Below are 15,262 nucleotides of genomic sequence, written 5' to 3' on the forward strand. Positions count from 1 at the left end.
CTTTGCCAGGGAGTTGGTATGGCGGGACCAGGACAGGTCCTGCGAGATGTGAACACCAAGGTACCTGAAACTATCTACTCTCTCCACCGTGGTTCCACTGATCCTCACAGTGCCACTCCTGCTCCTTGCTGCAATCCACGATCAGCTCCTTTGTCTTACTGACGTTTAGGAGGAGATTATTTTCCTGGCACCAGTTTTCCAGGTGTTTAATCTCCTCCAGGTAGGCCCTCTCATCGTTGTCCGAGATCAGGCCCATGACAATGGTGTCGTCAGCAAACTTGACAATGATGGTGGAGCTGGAAGTGGCTGTGCAGTCGTAGGTGTGCAGTGAGTAGAGCAGGGGGCTTAGGACACAACCCTGAGGAGCTCCAGTGCTGAGGGTGAGGGTGGATGAGGCACAGTTGCCCACCCGTACTGATTGTGGTCTGTCTGTTAGGAAGTTGGAGATCCAGTCGCAGAGGGATGTATGCAGTCCTAGATCTCCCAACTTAGTAGTGAGTAGGGAGGGAATGATAGTGTTAAATGCTGAACTGTAGTCGACAAACAGCATTTTAACATAATTACCCCTCCCTTTGTCAAAGTGGGTCAGTGTGGTGTGGAGCAGATGTGCAATTGCATCATCAGTGGAGCGGTTGTGGCAGTATGCAAACTGCAGTGGGTCCATGGAGGCTGGCAGTGAAGATGTGATGAAGTCTCTGACTAGCTTTTCAAAGCACTTCATCACGACCGATGTGAGGGCGACAGGGCGGCAGTCATCGAGGCCGGAGGGTCGAGGTTTCTTCGGGACGGGGACGATGGTGGATCGCTTGAAGCTGGACGGGACGATCCCGAGCATCAGGGAGAGATTGAAGATGTCGGTGAATACCGGGGCTAGCTGATCTGCGCAGGCTTTGAGGACCCTCCCGCAGATACCGTCTGGTCCCACCACCTTCCTGGTATTCACCCTTTTAAACACTCTGCTCACGTCCCTCTCCGTGATGATGAGAAGGCGCTTCTGAACCCATAAAGAACTCTTAATTATGTCATCATCAGTAAGTGTATGCTCTCTGCAGTATTTTTCTGGTGCACCCCTTACTCTTCTCTAACTGCTTTCTTTGGTATTTGACTTGTGGTTCTTTCTCATTGAATGCCACTCATCACTCCCAAAACAAGACTAACTGCTGTTGACATTGAATCGCTGCCACGGCTGTCTCCTTTATAAAAGTAATCATGCATGAGTTAATACCAGTTGCTGCTTGACTATCACTGCACTGATTCACCTATTACACCCATGCTCCTGATTGCTTTATTTGTTTAAAACCTGGTGTAAAACACTGAATATTGAGTAATCATATAATTACATATTGTTGTCAAGCCTGATGCAGAAATTCCTAAAAGTAGTTTTTCACATTCAGTCATGCAGATCCAAAAGTTTTAAATACTCTCAACTAAATCAACAAATATACACTACCATTATCAGTTCCCATGAAGTGGTTTTTGATTTTCAGTCTTTTGTTTCTGATCCTACTGACACATCTAAACTAAAAGAAGTACACTTTCTGCCTAAGTCTCCTTTGAGAGAGATGTTGGCCATAAGCAGCCTCCATTTTAAAGCTAATGAAGTGCTGTAGAACTCTAATCACCTAAATAACACTACTGGAACCAGAACAGAAATATTAACAATAATAAGTGATTATTTTAAGGTAATGAACTACCTTAAGGCTTCATTATTGCCTAGTATATCCCCACTTAATGATAGCCCTGAATATCCCTGAAAGGTAGCCCTGATCCAGAAGTTACCAAACCCCCTCTAGTATTTTTCACCCACAGAGGTACAGAGCTGTCTTATGTTGTTGTAATTAATATGCAGTTCTCTGATTAATTACTATAGCATTATAACATGCTTTTTTCACATTGCCAGTGATGTCATATATCTCAGCCTTTAAACATATTAAATACAATAAATACATTTACACTCATGGTAGAGCAAACATTTTGAGCCACTTCCTTTATTTAAGAAATGTTTAGTACAAACTTGCAAATACATGCTTTCAGTACCTTTCCTGGGGAGAGCCTTCCAACATATTTTGCTACTAATTCACAGCTGTCTACTGTGCTTGTAATACGCTTCGACAAGACAGGGGCCAACACATGGGGCATTACCAGGTGTGCAGGTGCGTATATAATAGTGGTTTTATCTGCGTCTGCACGCTTTCGTTCTCATCGTCGTCATGGAGCTCAGAGCTGCCGCTCTGGCACTTCTTCTCGTGTGTGCCATCATCTTTCCTGCCACTCAGGGTAAGGAAAGGGAAAAACAACGTATTGCTGATATTTGTTGCGATATTACTTTTTTTGTCAGTGTACTCGGTCTTGAAGGATTTCTGAATCTTTTATGCTGCTAACTGGGTATTTTTCACAAAGGGTATTCAAGGTAATTAAATGAGTGCTCTGTGAAACTGCTTTCAGTGGAAGTGTGTTGCCGTCCACTTTACTAACTGATCACTGATCTTGATATGCCTTGCCCAAAGGCATTACACAATAAATTAACATTATAAATCAATCCGAGTTCTCAAAAGATGGCACTGCTTCATGCTTTATACCTGGTTACTTGCTTACATGTGGTGTCACAGGGGAGACTAGAATGCTAATTGCCACGGTGATGGTGAATCATGTTTCCTAATAGGATACATGCCACATTGCTGTGTGAAAACGTCCAAGTACGTTCCTCGCTACATACTAAGATCCCGTGGAAGATATCAGATTCAAACAGATAAAGGAGCCTGCGATATTCCAGCAGTGATGTGAGTGCGGGATTTCTCATATGAACAATTTTTTGTTACCTTTAAAATCACAACCTTGTTTTCTTTTCTTTAAGTTGATCTGATTCCCCAGATGCAGTTTGTAATAATATTCCCTTTTTTGCTCCTTTTCCAGACTATATTTGAGAAGCAAGAAATACTGCATAGATCCTAAGTTTCAATATGCTTTGGACCAGATACATAGAAAGAAAATATCCAGACGGGGCAGAAACCCCACCCAAAAACAAAAGCAGTTATAATGTAATGTGACGCATCCCTTCCGCATACTATCAGATTAATTTTTGCTGTTAAATGGGGTGCTCTGTGCATGTAATGTTTTCTACTGCACAGCATATACTTTAATTCCTGTCTTAATGAATTTTCATAAAAACTACTCTGATTTTAATTTGATGCCTCACCGATGGTTGTTAAAGGTCGTTATATAAATTAAGCTTCTGATAATTGCCTTTAAGTCTTACTTTTAAGTCTTACTTAGTACATGTCAGGCAAGACCTCACAGACTAAGATTTTGTACATAACTAAAAACAAACAAACAAAAAACAACAATAAAATATATATTTTAAATGAATAAAAATAAAATGAAAGGAGCTGCTCATGTAACGTCTGTCTTCTGTTATTAGAACAGGTAATACTGGACAAGCCACCGTTAAATTCTACATAGTAGTGTGTAATAGGCATTGTATGTTCTTAAAACCTACTTTCCCCAAACAGAAATGAGGTAATTATAGAAGAAGAGCAAGAACAGGTCAGGTCATGTTATTACTTTTGTCAATGCTTTAAAGTCAACCTTTCCACACATTGTATACTGACTTTGTTATCTGTATATTTTTAAAAGCAATATTAATATAAATGGACACTATGTGACTTAAGGCCGTTGGTTTTGTTCATTAGACCAAACGCGTTTTTTTATTAAACTGGAGGATTATTTTCAGTATCATCTCTTTATTTATCATTTTTAGCTTTTATTTAATTTCGGTAACCGATGTCTGTAATGGGTATTTTACATATCTGGATCTTCCTAAGTCAGCACACTAAAAGACTTGTACATTTGAAAAGGCACTAGGCTGCCATCTAGTGGCTGGATGCTGGATCCCTCAGTGTGTCAACCTAGTTCACTGCCTGGCCGGCAAAGCTCACCTGTACCGGGGTTTACCGTCGGAAAAGCTTTTGAAATAGTTTTAGAGTAGGTACATAGAGAATGGATTGCGGTACTTTTCAGTAGTGCGGTATTTGCGAAATGTTTCACTCTGCACGGCAAAATTAGGTTGACAAGTGAGAGCTTAAGTAATAAGCCACCAGGAGAAATGTCCAAAGCCTCTTCTCTTACTTGTCTGCCGTCGTCGTCTCCGTCGCCGCCGTCGCCTTGTTTTTCACTTACTCCCGCTTCGAGAAACGGACACTTTGTGAAGTTCCTTTCCGCCGCTTTCTACGCTCTCAGCTCCTTTCTTATCATCGTGGTGAACAAGACCGTTTTAACGAACTACCGGTAAGTCTCTTACTTCTGCCCCGGTCAAGGGCGGGCTATCGCTTCCGCAGAAGAGACGTTCCTCTTTTCTAGCCTAATATATATGTAAGCATTAGGTTATCGGATTAGACTTTCGCCAAAGATTGTTGTGTACATATTCATCCACTGATGCTTTGTTCCATGTTCATTTTGACACTACTCATTTATTAGAAAGGTCTGCCTCGTCTAACGCTACCCACTAACCACTGTATTGGGTAGCCCAGACCTACGGTATGTTGCGGTGTAGTCTGTTGTTTGCCCTGTGTTTGCCCAAGTCCTGAGTCATCTGGGTGACTGTGTTACCTGTGTGACTGTGTACCTGTGACACCTGTGTGATTGTGTGCCTGAGTTGAGAGTCAGTCAGCAGAGGCTCCCTGGTCAGAAATGGACTGATCATGAAGAGTTGGAAGATGGCTAACATAAACTGCGCATGGAGTCCTTAAAAAGTGTCTAATTGTACATAGGCCAGGTGCTATATGACAATGATAAATACATCCAATAAATAGGGTGATGAGGGTTAAATATTAACAGTATTGTCTTTATATAGATTTCCCTCATACATGTTCCTTGGAATTGGACAGGTCAGTTTTGATTGCACTTTTGGTTATGAATTCTCTAAATGGTTCAAACTAGTGCTAGTCATTTAAATATTACTTTTCTTCCCCAGATGGCATTCACAATCATCATTCTCTATTTAGCCAAAATATGCAAAGCAGTGACTTTTCAGGACTTTGACAGAAACTTACCCAGAAAGGTTAATGTTTATATATATATATATTATTACACATAACAGCTGTTTCCCTTTGGGTCTTGAAATAACTGATTTTGTACTACCGTGTTACTTCCCACAGATTTTCCCTTTGCCATTACTCTATGTGGGAAATCATGTAACAGGTCTTGGAGGCACAAAGAAATTAAGGTATATATTTTGCATGTAAGAAACCATTGACATAAACATGAAATATAAACATAAACCATTGCATGGACACACACCATATAAACAGCCAGTCAAATTTCAAGATTTCAGGCTTTTATCCAGTCACGAGAATAAATTGAAAAACTGGCCAAAGATGCTCATAGATCATATATTTTCACCATTGTTACTCTCTCAAAGTGTTTCAGGGGAACTCTCTTTGGTGTCAGATGTACGCTTTAAATGACATCCTGATCTCTTTGGCGCTAAAGTGCTCTCTCTGTATGCCACTACGTGGAGATGTGTTTTGTTAAAGAATGCAGTAAGAGAAGTTAGTGGGACGATGGAGAGGTTTAACATTTCTGTCAAGCAGAGTGATAGATTGGTCAAAGATTGAGGTATTCTGCTCAGCCTCTGAAGTCAGGCATAACTCTTTCATTCGGGTGAGAAAATATCATTTGTTAGGTAAGGGGTCATGTGATTACCTACTTTTGTTAACTTAAATGTTATCTAAAAGATGACCAAAGTCATTTTAACACGGTCACATACATGTGTGGTATAGCAGCTTTCCTTCAGAGGATGATGTCTTGTTTTTGCTTCTGTTTACCTAGAATTGACACACATGTACCTCTGTATTTTACAGCTTACCCATGTTCACTGTGCTCCGAAAGTTCTCTATCCTACTCACAATGATTATGGAGTCAAAAATATTAAGGTACGTGTCGCGTTCTTTTTTTTTCTCCGGGTAGAACCGGTGAAAGTCTATCAGAACCATTTCAATTCCAGTTCTTTAAGCAAAACATCAAGGAACAGTTCTTCTAGTCGTGAAGCTGTTCTCCAAACCAACAATGTTGGAACTGTTATTGCATGTATTGCTGTAAAAGGGAGACCAGAACTTTGAAAGTTATTTCTGTTTCTTTGGACTGCTATGAACTGCTGCAAACATTTAGCCTTCTGGTGGTGGATGTGAAGCCTTTTTACTACTGTCAAGCTTTTAACAAAGCTTCAGGAAATTCTTTCTCATTTCTGTGTTTGCATTGACTGTCATAGCTACTTAGACTGCTAAGAACCTTGAAAAATGTTTACTTTGTTGCATTTTAGCCTTTTATCTTTGAACAAGAATCTGTCAAGAACTGTTTTTTTTTTTTTTTTTTTTAAGCCTGTAGGCTATATATATCAACTGAACTAAAGGTTAATCTTTCAGAAAGGCATTTTCACCTCAGCTGGTGTTCAGTGTATTGGCCATTTTGTTCGGGGCTGTAATCGCTGCAAGGTATAGTAATCCATGGTGGTGGCATTAAATATTCACAGATTATCATGCTAACCATGTATCTCATCTCAGAAGCATAATGAGAAACATAATTGTCTATTTTTGGCTTGACTGACATAGCTCTGACCTCGCGTTTGATGCAGAGGGATATGCTTTTGTTCTACTCAACGATGTATTCACAGCTGCTAGTGGTGTGTACACAAAGAAGAAACTGGGAGTCGAGGTATGCGCCTAATATGACTCGCCATTTAAGAGCTACAATTATAGTCCTTGTTTCTCCACAGCATCTTTTGCTATAACTCCGATGTTTGTAAATCATTTTAGTGTTGTGCAAAAATGATGACAAACACTGTAAAAAACTTTATTTCTATATAAAACACGCAACATTGCTGTACAGCAAATGAAACCGACTGTTTCGGTTGTGATAATAACCTACTCCCTAGGGACTTTTCACCATGCAAAAAACATGGTGTTGTTTTGTTTTGTTTTTCTGTGGTGATGTTCTGAAAAGGGCCTGGGCAAGTATGGAGTTCTGTTCTACAACGCGTTCATCATCATTATACCGACTATTTTGGCAAGTGCCTTTACTGGAGATTTAGAAAAGGTGAATGATCACATGAATAAGCAGTTCATAAATAACTGTCCAAGAGTTAGTGTCATAAAATGAAACACTGCATTCAGTATGTTTTCCTTGTAGGCCGTTGCCTTTGAAGGATGGCTGTCACTGAGCTTCGTTTTATATTTTCTGATGTCTTGTGTCATGGGGTAAGGCACGTCTCACTTTGATGTTTTATAAATGAAATCGTGTAGAAAATCAAGTCCCATAATCACTTAATTGTTTGCTTTTTGTTGTCACAGGTTCATTCTGATGTACTCCATTATTCTGTGCAGTTATTACAACAGTGCCCTAACCACTACAGTTATTGGGGCTATTAAGGTTAGCTTATTTTTTCCCGCATTTTTTCTTTAATCTTCCTACACTTTTTGAATTTTTTTTTTTTTTACAGACACTAACCCAGACAACCTCCCTTCCCACCTCTGTATGCTAGTTACAGGAAACGATATTATTCATAGAAACCTTTTAAGACAAGAATGGGTTTGAGTTTGAGCTGTGCATTTCTGAATGATTTCAGGCATTTTGGGCTTCTGAAGAGGTGCATTTGTGCTAACACTTGTATTCCCAAATTTGTCGTGCAATAGAAAGATTTGTTAAGGAGTCAACATTTGCTTATTTGCTTCCCAGGTTTGGGTCAGTACCAACTATTTTATTAATTATCATTGCTTTCTATAGAATGTTGCTGTAGCCTACATTGGCATGTTCATTGGAGGAGATTATCTATTCTCATGGCCAAACTTTGTCGGGCTAAACATCTGGTAAGACTCCTTCATTTAAACACTATAAAATCCAGATATTACTGCGTATTTTAAGTTTTCACTTTTTCTATTGTTTGGTTTTTTATCTTCTCCCCCACAACCCTTCAGCATATCTGGTGGATTGTTGTACTCGTACCTGACGTTCAACACCAGAAAGAGTCCTTCTTCACGAGCCGTGAACCAAGAGGAGACCAAACTGGGGGCTCCTGTGGTAGGAGATGACCTAGCTAGAGCTAAAGCTGAGATCCAGTAACCTCCTATTGCGTCTACCGCTGGAGACCGTATAGCTGTCACTGAGGCCACAGTCATGGACGTTTGGCTGCATACTCTAGCACGTCGTATTTGAAATGAGAAAATGGGCTCCAAGCAAGAATTCTTATTTGTACATTTATCTTAAGGTCAGTTCATACAACAATGCCTTGTTAGAGTCAACAAATGCCCATAAGTTCACCGAGTAGTTGTAAAAGAGCAATATAAACTGCTTTGGTCCTACAAAATTGCAGGTGAATGAGATTTTGAGAATTAATATATTAAGGCTAAGTACTCTGTAGTTTTTGTCCAAAAATGTAATTTGTTAAATCACTGTATAGGCTAAAACCGAACTTTTCTTAAGAAGGGCAACATGTGACGTCACCTATCAGCCACTGCAACCGAAGGACGTACCCTGGACAGTCTGTTAATAACACCTGAACTGCTAAATGACAAATTAATTTTAAAAGAAGGCAAATTTATCACTGTATATACCCTCAGTGGGCAGTGTGGCCATGTATCACAGTGCCAAGCCTTAGCAGGGCTCCTGTCAGGATTTTGCACAGGATAATCGCAACATGACTACGTCCAGCTTAATTTATACATTGCCTTGCAGAAGTATCCATCCCCTTAAATGTTGTTAGATTCATCTGGATTGTAATATTTCATGCCATTGGTCAGACTGGATCTGACAACTGTGAAAATGATCTTTCTAACGATATATTAAAACTCAAGCTGTTTCATTAGACACAAACCATTACTTCATACGGTGTTTATCTCTGAAGAACTGCTGTATGTGGTTTGTACATGTCTGAACCACTTATAACTTGTGTCTACCAGTACATTTGCACAATTCTAGCATGCCTATGCCTCAAAAAATTTCCCATACAGTCTCTGTGGAATGTGCCATTTGATGGTAGTGTAGCAAAAGCTTGAGAGTTGTGGTGTGGCAAGATCAGCCGTGCTGAACTTTATACAAATAGTCTTCAAACATGACATGGTTACCCAATCAAAAAACAAGAGTGTCTGTGTGAACAAAATCTTCTGCAATGTGTATTAGAAAAATTTGGTTTATTAAATGTTCCAAGTCAGTATACATGAAAAAATATTAGCAGGATAGAGCTTCTCCATGCTTTATGGTACCTCTTTACTAATATGAAGAGTGAATAATGATGCATTTTTACTCCATTTAACTACAATTATTCTCCATTAAATTTGAAACCTAAGTATTATTATACACAAGTGATTTTGAGCAAGACACTGTCAACACCCTTAGTGACACTACAAGAAATTGTTTGAACAAACAAGAACATGGTTGTACACATGGTTCTTGCATAAGTTAAAATAATCAGCTTTCATTTGAGTGTATGTACTGAATATCCATGCCAGATAAACCACGTAGTAATTACAGTACTTTTTATGTAGTGCCTCCTTTTTTACAGGACCACAAGTAACTGGCTACTGCTGTTTATTTTCTTGGTCAGCTGTTTTTTTGCATTATTCCATGCATCAGGAAGCTAACAAAAGGTTTAAAGTTGTTTCTAGATGTGGCATTGATCATGCAGTTTCTCAACAGGAAGATCGAAGGAGTGGGCAGGAGTAGGTCAGACCATTATGAGGTTTAGAGGTCTGAATGCATCTTTGGAAATCTGTTAAAAATACTTGACTATGACTTTAATATAGACTAAAGTGAATATTTTGTGATTATATTAAGCCTTTTGCACCCACCATTACATTTAGTTGGTACAGAAATGTAACCAATATATATTTTAATATATATATTTTCTCTCGGTCTGTCTGTTCTTGGGACAGAATTCTTTAATAAACATTTCCGTCTAAGCTAAAGCAAAAGGTTTCAATATCTTAATTAAGACTCGGATAAACTGTGAGTATGATAATCACATATACCTTGTTTCCTTTAACATTTAATGGTTGTAGACCACTTAAGTGTGCATAGTATATTTAAGAAAGACAATGTTAGAGCAATTTTTTTTTTAGATTTATAAAATGTGAGTACCAAAACGCTTGTGCATTCAGTCATTTATGGTATTTAATGAAAACCAGCAGTACTAACACTAAGGATTAACTATGGGAAAATGCCTGCTCTAGGAATTTACAATGTTCTTTCCACACAGCAAACTTTCCAGATTAACCTGATTTACATTCTGTTGTCTCAAAAACAAAGGCAATAAGGAAGGATGCGCAAATATAAAATACAAGTAGGTGTAATTTGTTTCTCATTGGACGTTCAACAGTAAATACACATTTTCCAGTTATACATTTTCACCAGATGAGGCCACTTTTCATTTGTTGATTAGAACAATTGCAACCAAGTTTATGCAATATGCCAACATTCACTGTACTAACCGTCCAATTCTATAAAAGGAATCTGGAAAGAAATCTGGTTTTTGGGTAGAAAAACTGAAAAAAAAAAAAAAAAGTCAATTGACAAAGGATTTGGGAGAAGCAACCCTTAACGTAGTGTTACATGCTGTGAATTTGCCACCTCTAGTACAACTGAGAAAGCACTAAAATGTCATTGTTTATTCCCAAACAAGTGCTATCTCTGGGTTTAAAGTGAGAACATTTGTAATCCCATTCTGCTATACTTGAAGATGCTATAACCATTAACAAAGATCCCACTTTCAAATTGCTAATGTAGAAGTAACAGTAAATGAACATTAACTCCATAAGTGCTTTACTAGGGCAAGTGACCATGAAGCACAACTTGCTATAAACTAATATATTGTTATATTGTCTGCTGAAAGTATGTGGGGCTTTCTATGGTTCAGAGCTTGAGTTAGTTAATGTTACTATGTAGATTCAAACCTCGAAGCAATAAGTGGAAGATTTAAAAACTATAGCTGTGTTAACATAAATAAGAATTGACACTGCAGTGAAGCATTGAAGCAGGTCTAGCTGTACTAAATAACACTACTGTAAAACCTCAGTTGGAACATATATAGGAGCAAAGCAAAAAGAGTGTAGCCTTTCCTGTGGTTTGTTATCTCTGGCCTTCCCTTCATAAGCAAATGCACTGAGCCTATTCTGGTTTCATCTTGACTGGACTGCGTATTCCACCACCAAACAATGAATGCAGTGTCTGAATGCACCCTGTATCACAAGCACACACACACACACACACACACGCACCCATGTCCACCTATGTTGTCAACATGCTCACGATTTCACACACAAACTCCATCCTAAACAAACAAAAACAAACAAACAAAAAACCAAACAAAAAAACACAAAAAAAACCAAACAAAAAAAACAATGCATTACCACAAAAAGTGCACAAAACCCAAAAACAAAATGATCGTCTTTGATAAGCAAAAAAACAAACAAAAAACAAACAAAAAAACAAAAAACAAACAAACAAAAAAACCCCAAACAAACATTCTTCATATAAAGATATCTACTAAGGTAGCAGCCTAAAGTTAAAAATAGGAGGGAAAAAATAAGGTGCTTTTAGCTTATGCCGATCCCACAGGTGCATTAGTGGGCAGGAAATCCTAGGGTTGCATATGTGGGTAAAAATGGCTGGTAATGTCAACCATTCACCAGGAGCGCTGAAATTCCCGATAAACCACTACATTTAGAAAGAGGTTACGAGAGCTTGTTTGTAATATTTTGCTTCACACTGGACAGAACCCAGAATAATGCAACCCTAGTGTCTAGTTTACGCGGGCGACACGTTGTTGGCCAGCTCGATGAGAGCCAGCGCTCCATGAAGGCGCTCCCTCTGTTCCTGGAGGCGTCGCCGGGCAGCTCCGCCCCCGCTGCTGCCCTTTCCTTCCTCCGGCTCCTCCTCTTCCCCCTCATCGGAGGGCAGGAAGTCCATGGGGTCCTGCTGCTCCTGGTCCTCCATGGCGACCTTGTTCGGGGCTTTTCCTTTATTAGGGGCAGGGGCTCGCTGCTCCCTCGTCTGCCAGTATCTGAAAATACACCGTCACTCGGTCAACCGACCGATCAGCGAAGCAGTGAGCGAGCGCGCCTTTAGGTGCCGCAATCAAAACGACACTCTAGCATGGACAAAACTACGGTGCTTTCCGCAGCCCGGTCCTACGGCCCTTGGCCGGGGAAACCCGAGCCGGTCGCGTTATCGTTTATGCTTACGCCTCCTTACTTTGCCAACCACTCAGCCACGGCCTTGTTGTCGGCCCCGTGGGATGTCCCCGGCTCTGTGGGCTCCTCCCTCTTCAGCCTGGCATATGGGTGCTTGGGGCAGTGTCGGTTAGCGTGAGTAAATCGGCTACCGCAGCCTAAGAGGAAGAGAGAAGGAGAAAACCGTCCGTGTTGCTGGTTCAGCTACGCTGTTCTGAAAACGGTATGACTGGATATATCCATTCAGAAGCGAAGCTGAACTTAGTTTCGGAGAATCCGTTTAATCAGTAGTATGCTGGTAATAACTAAGAAAGCAGCGGTGGTTCTTGATTCCTCACGCCGGCTGAAATTTGTTGGCAATGCACCAGACATGTTTTAAATAGCTGTCACTTTTCTCCTCACCTTTCTCCGAACAAACAAAAGGCTTCTCTCCGGTATGTAGGCGCTGATGAGTTTTTAGTTGGCCGCTCTGGACGAAGGCTTTCCCGCAGTCTGGGTAATCACACAAGTAAGGCCGCTCACCTGAGACAGACACAAGCACGACTCGTTTTGCTGCTTTCTTGTGGCAGGTCGGGGCGGTTGGGCAGAGTGGGACCTACCCGTGTGTGTCCGTTTGTGAGCCTGCAGGGACTTCTCCCTGGGAAAAACCCGATTGCAGATATTGCAGCGGATGCGGCTGGTGGAGTTCTCACCCTCACTGATAAGCTCTCGGACGGTATCCGCGCGAGGGCGGCCACGCCGGATCCCGTCCTACATCACATAAAATGAAGTGACAAAACACTGAAAAGTTGTGTTTCACCTGTATGCATGTCTTTAAAACATTAACATAAAGCAAAAGAAAATTTTATTTACCTGCAGCTAGCCAATCAACGTTTTACACAATTAAAGAAATATCACTAGAATACGGCAAGAAAAAGGAGATGTGTAGAACGCCGCACATTTAAGATGCTCCCTAACCTCGTACAGACTATCCCTCTAACCTCATGTACTCGTCCGACGGCTTATAAAGGCTATTTCTCCAACCTCATGTACTCATCCGACGGCTTGTAACGGCTATCCCTCCAACCTCATGTACTCATCCGACGGCTTGTGACGGCTATCCCTCCAACCTCATGTACTCATCCGACGGCTATCCCTCTAACCTCATGTACTCATCCGACGGCTTGTAAAGGCTATCCCTCTAACCTCATGTACTCATCCGACGGCTTGTAACGGCTATCCCTCTAACCTCATGTACTCATCCGACGGCTTGTAACGGCTATCCCTCTAACCTCATGTACTCATCCGACGGCTTGTAACGGCTATCCCTCTAACCTCATGTACTCATCCGACGGCTTGTAACGGCTATCCCTCTAACCTCATGTACTCATCCGACGGCTTGTAACGGCTATCCCTCTAACCTCATGTACTCATCCGACGGCTTGTAACGGCTATCCCTCTAACCTCATGTACTCATCCGACGGCTTGTAAAGGCTATCCCTCTAACCTCATGTACTCATCCGACGGCTTGTAACGGCTATTTCTCTAACCTCATGTACTCATCTGACGTCTTTGCTTGTAAAGGTTATTTTTCGAATGACAATGTGCTTTTTGGCGCGCAAGGCTGACGTCACTTCATAAGACAGCTGCTACAGTAGGAAGTGGAGTTTAAAATCCACGTCCCAGCCTAATCGCGGGCGTTTTAGGTTTTCGTTTCAACGTCCATTTCAGTTCCCCCGCCCACCCCCAACAGGATAATACTTCAATCACCGGGTCGTACGCAACCCCACTAACCCACCGTGCCATGACTAGCTACTTAACAAATAAAGACGCAACGTTTCCCCATGTTTCTCTTTGTCTTTACATTGAGCTCGCCGCTCATTCCTTACCAGCGCCCGTTCAGTCATCCTACCTTTAGGTGGTCCGTGTCTGCAGCCGAGGCGGCCCCGGGCCCTGATCCCGGACTGAGCGTCACGTTGTGCGCGTTTTCTCCCCATCGCCACGGATAGACCATGAAGTCGCTGAAGCCGGGGCTGGTTGGCATCGCCGCCTCCGCGGCTTTGGGCTTTATCGGAGTCGTCTTAATAACGGAGACCAGAACTCGTTTTGGCGAGTCGTTACAAAAAATGACTTGAGGATGTTTGCTGTCAGCCATCGTGAAAGAATAATAAGGGAAAAAAAGCTTTTAAAAAAGTCCGTATAATATAAAAGTCAGTCCAATCCTCCAGGAGAGGCTGACGAACACCAGCCTAAGTGCGAAGAAAAGGATCCAGTGACAGATAACTAGAGAATTCTTTATCCGGCGAGTCACTTTGCCCGAGATCCCAAATATTTGGTTTGATTTTGCAAAAAAGTACTCATTTCAAAACACAATCGTTCCCATGAAGGAAAACCTTCTCGTTTGTCGGTAAACGCAGGTAGTCTCCGCGGAGCTCGTCGCCACGCTCGTTACCGCGACCCGACCCTGCATCGTTTCCCGCGTTAGAAATCGCGCCCGAGCGGCTCTAGCGAATCAGCGGCGAGGATATTAAAGGCCGCGTACCACAGGCGTAAGAGCCGACCTATCGCGGGCGTGGGCGGGCAGCCGGGGGACACGTTAAGCCAATGGAGGGATCCGTACAATAATTTTTTGCACCGATTGGTCCGAGGATTTTTCAACCAACGCGTTTTTAAACGCCTCAAAGGGCGCCGCTTCTGATTGGCAGGCTCCTGAGCCAATAGCCGTGGCCGTTACCCGAGCATGTAGCGTCTCCCGCGCCCAGTGCATGTTTACACGTGTTTTTGTGGTAAGCTGCGTTTAAAGGGAAAAGAGGCGCGAAGGCCCCAAGGTTACGCAATCAACCCGCAAAGACACTTTATTAAGGAGCTGATGTTACCGTCCTACTGCCATGCGTTAACAGACGTATCGGGAGCACATCTGGCTTTATCTGTACCGGTTTAATATAACAGCAGGCTATTAGTATTTATATACTGATCACTGTGATATTCATAGGTGAGACGTAATCGGAACCAGGAAAAGCTTAAAATACTTCATAGTATTTTTGCAACGTGGTTACTTCATAATATGA

General features: G+C 41.6%; 2 protein-coding genes across 2 annotated transcripts; one reads left to right on the forward strand and one right to left on the reverse strand.

The window, feature by feature from the left end:
• Nucleotides 1-3,728: 3,728 nt before the first annotated feature.
• On the forward strand, nucleotides 3,729-10,075 carry slc35d2 (solute carrier family 35 member D2). The gene is made up of 12 exons (XM_026999725.2): nucleotides 3,729-4,284; nucleotides 4,850-4,883; nucleotides 4,970-5,056; nucleotides 5,154-5,221; nucleotides 5,859-5,930; nucleotides 6,420-6,488; nucleotides 6,606-6,708; nucleotides 6,997-7,089; nucleotides 7,183-7,250; nucleotides 7,344-7,422; nucleotides 7,777-7,859; nucleotides 7,968-10,075. The coding sequence occupies exons 1-12, from the start codon at nucleotides 4,103-4,105 to the stop codon at nucleotides 8,110-8,112; spliced, it is 1,083 nt and encodes a 360-aa protein (XP_026855526.2). The 5' UTR covers nucleotides 3,729-4,102; the 3' UTR covers nucleotides 8,113-10,075.
• A 1,362-nt stretch (nucleotides 10,076-11,437) lies between these two features.
• Nucleotides 11,438-14,630, reverse strand: znf367 (zinc finger protein 367). Its single transcript, XM_026999724.2, has 5 exons — nucleotides 14,107-14,630; nucleotides 12,815-12,965; nucleotides 12,618-12,737; nucleotides 12,238-12,373; nucleotides 11,438-12,046 (listed from the first exon to the last, which is right to left on the reverse strand). Exons 1-5 carry the CDS (start codon nucleotides 14,347-14,349, stop codon nucleotides 11,791-11,793), a joined length of 906 nt encoding a protein of 301 aa, XP_026855525.1. The 5' UTR covers nucleotides 14,350-14,630; the 3' UTR covers nucleotides 11,438-11,790.
• Between the last annotated feature and the right edge of the window lie 632 nt (nucleotides 14,631-15,262).

The sequence above is a fragment of the Electrophorus electricus genome, chromosome 23 (genome assembly GCF_013358815.1).
Source record: "Electrophorus electricus isolate fEleEle1 chromosome 23, fEleEle1.pri, whole genome shotgun sequence".
NCBI classification, from domain to species: Eukaryota; Metazoa; Chordata; class Actinopteri; order Gymnotiformes; family Gymnotidae; genus Electrophorus; species Electrophorus electricus.

Bases quoted from the DNA above. Each gene is read 5' to 3' on its own strand.
- znf367 (XM_026999724.2), bottom strand. From the start codon at position 14,349: ATGGCTGACAGCAAACATCCTCAAGTCATTTTTTGTAACGACTCGCCA. The intron at 12,738-12,814 runs GTAGGTCCCACT...TGTCTGTCTCAG, and splicing joins TCACAAACGGACACACACGG to GTGAGCGGCCTTACTTGTGT. The intron at 12,047-12,237 runs GTAAGGAGGCGT...GTGTATTTTCAG, and splicing joins GTGGCTGAGTGGTTGGCAAA to ATACTGGCAGACGAGGGAGC.
- slc35d2 (XM_026999725.2), top strand. From the start codon at position 4,103: ATGTCCAAAGCCTCTTCTCTTACTTGTCTGCCGTCGTCGTCTCCGTCG. The intron at 4,884-4,969 runs GTCAGTTTTGAT...TTTCTTCCCCAG, and splicing joins TGTTCCTTGGAATTGGACAG to ATGGCATTCACAATCATCAT. The intron at 6,709-6,996 runs GTATGCGCCTAA...TGTTCTGAAAAG, and splicing joins AGAAGAAACTGGGAGTCGAG to GGCCTGGGCAAGTATGGAGT.